Source organism: Cryptomeria japonica, chromosome 5 (genome assembly GCF_030272615.1).
Source record: "Cryptomeria japonica chromosome 5, Sugi_1.0, whole genome shotgun sequence".
Classification (NCBI taxonomy): Eukaryota; Viridiplantae; Streptophyta; class Pinopsida; order Cupressales; family Cupressaceae; genus Cryptomeria; species Cryptomeria japonica.
This window is the reverse complement of record NC_081409.1, coordinates 879947563-879952598: the sequence shown is the minus strand read 5'-3', so window position 1 is coordinate 879952598 and position 5036 is coordinate 879947563. Positions and strand designations below refer to the sequence as shown.

The 5036-nt window shown below is 35.0% G+C and overlaps 1 protein-coding gene across 1 annotated transcript; it reads left to right on the top strand.

The window, feature by feature from the left end:
• The first annotated feature begins 774 nt into the window (after positions 1-774).
• On the top strand, positions 775-1521 carry LOC131079564 (putative UPF0481 protein At3g02645). Its single transcript, XM_058017546.2, has one exon. It carries the CDS (start codon positions 775-777, stop codon positions 1519-1521), a length of 747 nt encoding a protein of 248 aa, XP_057873529.2.
• Positions 1522-5036: the final 3515 nt, after the last annotated feature.

Below are 5036 nucleotides of genomic sequence, written 5' to 3'. Positions count from 1 at the left end.
TTGTTCATAGTATAATATAGGAGGGCCATTTTTAGAGATTATATGACACATTTCATGTTAGTGATGAGGGTCAAAAATAGGGGATAAGAGTTTGGACGTGAGTAACTATTTTTAACCTGGTTTTCTTATCTTGGAAAAACAAATGTCAAGGGTGGACAACACGTGTCATGGAGGTTTTGCCCATGGTATTGTAAAACCACAAATGGTTTCCAGGTTGTAAAATTCCTATATAATGAGGGCTTGGAGAGGAGTTTGCATGATGGAGTTTGGTTTGCAAGGCTGGGTACTAGAAGGATGATAGTGAAGTCTCTCCGAGCTTGAGTTGAGGTGATGCTCTTGTAAGAACTTGCATTGCAAGTGTATTGTAATCTCTTGTATGAGTTTTCCCCACGATAATCGCTATGTTATGTGTTTATTGTTTTACTTTTACTCTATGTGTTTCTTGTGATCTTTGTGATAGTGAAGTTGAAATTTGCATAATTGTCCTCTCGAGATTAACGTAGAAAACGTTTCCACACACCTTTGCTTCCTTTCAAAAGTATCATCCTATTTTCGGATCCGAATCCGAGAATCCTTGGGTTAAGTCTGTGATCATGAAGGATTTAATCAAGCTAGATAATCAAATACCACTATTTATCTTGGAAGATGTTCTTGCTATGGAGATGAAGAATTCCCGAGCTGAATTTGACAAGTTGCTGTGGAAAGTGCTCGATAAATTCTGCTATCGGCCTTTTCGAGTTTTGCGCACAGGGTGAATCACCGAGACATGACCATATGCTGGACATATATCACTACTTTTGTCTTGGAGTTGTGGCATCCGAAAATGACAATGAAGCAAAACTCAACGTTTGTTGCTCGTCTTTGACAGATTTAGATGGTGGTCAGTGCTTGTCTTTTGGATGTCCTCTGCAACATTCCGAAAACATACAAAACCCTTCTCGATCAAAGGAGTGGCGGCAGAAAGTTCCATCTGCAGTTCAACTAAAGAATGCAGGAGTTGTATTAAAGGCCGATAGTAAAAAAGTGGTCGACACTAGATTTGAGGGAAAAACCCTCACTTTGCCTTCGCTAAAATTGGATGTGGACTCAGAAATATATGTAGGAAACTTAGTGGCCCTGGAGAATTCCTCTCCGTACTACAAGAGCAAATCAATGACTGCATATATAAAGCTGATGTATGAGCTGTGCAAAACAGAGAAAAGAGTAGATGTGATGAGAGAAGAGGGCGTCCTTGTTGGTAATCTTTGGCAGCACTCTGATGCCGTCCGAGTCTTCAGCTTGTGTAAGCAATCACATTTATCGGCAAGCCAAGATTTATTTGAAAAGACAAGGAGAAAACTGATCAAATACTGCAATAGGAAATTTTGGACCGCTGCGGCAATACTCTGGAATGAATTCTGTAACGCTTACGGTTCAAAACCATGGCTGGTGGTTGGAGGCTTCGGAGGAACCCTTGTCCTCTGTCTTACTGCGATTCAGGTCTTTTGCTTGTTTAAGCACTATGGACCACGATGTGCATAAGAGAGAAAGAATCAACCGTAAGTAGCTTTCCGTTTTCTTTTATACCGTAATGCGTGTGGTTTTCTTCCATGTATTTACTCCATAATAACCGAGAGCCTAATGAAGGTTCTTGTATAGTAATATCCCTGATCAGGGTTTCTTCCTGTGGCTTGAAATTGAGTATGGGCTCTACCATTATCCAGCGAGACGTTTGTCGATCATTAAATCCGTCTCTATGACTTTTCAATGTTGTATCTGAAATGAACAGTGGTTTATAGACATGTATCCTCTCCTGTTTTCGTCAATGAAAACAATAATTATTATACACAATGTATAAACAATTAACTGGACCGACAGTTTCATTGGTCACTCTATATATTATTTTTACATCACAATTTTGTTACAGAGATCAAGTTTTTCATAATTAAATATTTTGCTATGAAGAAAGCTTGTGAGGTGGGTATAAAAAAATTATTTGTGTGATGGATTCGTTAGTTTGGCTTTCACTTTCTGAATTATAGGAACATTACAGGTTGGCATTATATGTGAAACAAATTATTCACCTTTCAAAGAAATTCTGTTTTTTTATTCATGTTTTTCAAGAGTGGAATGTTGTTCATGATTGTTTCGTTAAATGAGCTTCTAATGTTTACTATAGCTAGAATGTTAAATATTAATGTTATCTTTCTTCAACGCTTCATCATTGTTTAGGCCGATGGTTTTCTTTTGTGCTCTTAATTTTATTTTGTTTTGTTCTCTTATCAAGTTTGCTGCAGTGGACCTGTAACAAACCTCCTTGAATTTTTGTTCTCTAAGATTTATTGATAACTGTTGTGTGGAAATCTTTACGTAACTCTTTAGTTTTAGCAAGGAATATAGTTTTAATTTCTTTTAAAATAGTGTGTATAAGATAAAAAATAATGAAATATTTTGTATTATAAACAATTAAAATATATAACTATAGGTTACACATCATAGCTACAATTTCATCTTGTCTAAAATTTATTAAAATTAAATTTATCTTTTGATGTATAGTGTATAATAAAATAGTGTTACACATATTCACAAACAAAGGTGAATGGAAAAAGTCAAACCCCTAGAGTCCATAGGACACTACAATATGAAGCAAAGAACATTTAAATATAGACATAATAAACAACCTTTAAGTGGTGAGAGATAAGAAAAATGGAGGAGAAAGAGGATTTCATTTATCCTATTTGTTTCATATATCAATTGGGTTTGAAGTAGCAATGGGCAAGTCTAATCCATCATTATCATTTTCTTCTTGAATTTCTTCCATGATCATATGAGTAGAAGAAATAGCAAGTATTAACTAAAAATACTTGTTGGATTTAGGTCAACCTATTTTTCAATCAAAAGAAGATCATGGTGAAGCAAAGTGGCAAGAAATAGGTTGTGACGATCCTTTCTAAGCATGATATGTTTTAAAAAGGAGGGGAAGCTTGAGAATGAGCCTCCCGAGAGTCACAAGTAGAATGGTTGTGCCCTAGATGAGACCTTTGAAGAGGAATAGCCTTGAGAAGAACTAAGATTCGAAGGAACCTTATCAATAGCACAAAGGGCATTTCCTAAATGACCAAATAACACCTATATGGGTAACCTAAAATGTACCTTTATTTTCTTATACTTGAATTTACAATAAAATATTATAAAAGAAAATAGCTTTAAAGTAAATTGAAAACTAGTGATCAATGGAATAGTTAAAAAAATGGCAAATTTTCTCTCTTTCCAAATGCTAAAAAGAATCTCCACCCTACGAATATACCAAATTCAAGCACAATTGAAGTGAATGCTCTGCTATATCCCTAATAATGTCATATGCCAAGATAAATGTTTTGGCTTTAAAGTCTTGATAGATTAATGAATACATGTCCAAACATCTTAAGCTTTGGCACAAAACTAGAAAATATGTCTATAATTCTCCTAAAGCACACAAAAAGAATATTGTGGATCTAAATTTCTCAAATGCATTAATTTAAAACCAATGGGAATGCCTTGAAAGAGGATACACCAAGAAAACTGAGCTAACTTCAACTCAAAAGCACAAACGAGATACTCTAAAACCTACATTTTCAAACTAAAAAAAAGAAGACTACAATTACTAGCATTAATTCAAAGTAGGAACCATAATTAATTGGGAAGAAATCCTTCAGTATCCATTACAAAAGATTATAATTCTAAAATTTAGAATTAAGATACCACTTCCAGTATTTTCAGCAAGTTTTATATGATTTATCATCAATTTTGTGAACCATATCAATTAGTCATATGGCTGACACAATCACATAAAAATTTGCACAATAAGTATTGTTGGAAAGTTAAATTTTATCATCTACTTCATTCAGGCTAGAATATTCCAAGTAACTTTAGAAAAGAGATCATGGAGGGCTTTAACCCGCCTTTGAAAATATCCTAAAGAGCAAACCCATAGTCTTAAAAAGGGGTTGATTTTTACCCTATATGAAAGGATACCACTATTATTTTGATTAATGTGAAGGCCATTACAAAATCTATTGTCCTTCCAATGAAGCCAAGGCTTCATAGCTTCCCGAGCATCTTGTAGATCTCGTCGACAACAACTGGATTGATCTTTGACCTAAGACACCAAATACATTGTGCCTTCAATGTGTGCATCCCTTTTTAGAATATCAGCACATGAAAGCATGATGCTCTCTTGAGAGGGCATTGTACATTTCATTAGCATGAACTCCCATATAAATTCCATATGGTGGTCTTGCGTGTTTTCGTAAAAGCCCCATTATTTAAATGATACCTACAACAGAGCATGACTCATGGAGGGTCTGCAGAAGTGCATAGTGTGATCAAAAGGGATGCCTCAGAAATCCCCATTAGTATGCCACATGCCTGAAGCATGTGTAGTCCCAACAAACTTTTATAAAAAAAATTGACAGTTGGCCGAAAGTGCTACATGTTATCTATGCGAAAGATCCAGAATATTTTGAACACAAAGAAGAAAGCAAACATGCCATTAGATGATGGGAAATGGAGATGAACCTAGATATGTTGGAGAACCAATCGGATATGGAATTTTATATTCCAAAACTAATAAGTTTTGCTTGATTGTTATATTAATAGTGATTTTGCAAGTAGCATAGATGATAGGAAGAGCACTTCTGGATATGTCTTTCATTTTGCATCGGGACTATGTCATGGGTATCGAAGAAGCAACTGATAGTGACAATTTCATTAGCCGAAGCAGAATATGTAGCTGCAACTACCACAAGATGTCAAGCAATATGGATGCATCGAGTTTTGTCAGATTTGTTGCATAATCAAGAGGAATCGACACCAATCCTTTGTGATAACAAGTCAGCAACTACATTGTCAAATAATCATATTGATACGAAGTACCACTTCATCTGAAAATTGGTTAACAATGATGAAATCTACCTCAAGTTCTACAAGTCTGAAGATCAATTGACCATATTATCACTAAAGCATTACCAAAGAACAACTTTGAATATCTACGAAACACTTTGAGCATTCTTGATATC

What these genes read in the sequence shown, in the direction of transcription:
- LOC131079564 (XM_058017546.2), top strand. Translation starts at nt 775, where the DNA reads ATGCTGGACATATATCACTACTTTTGTCTTGGAGTTGTGGCATCCGAA.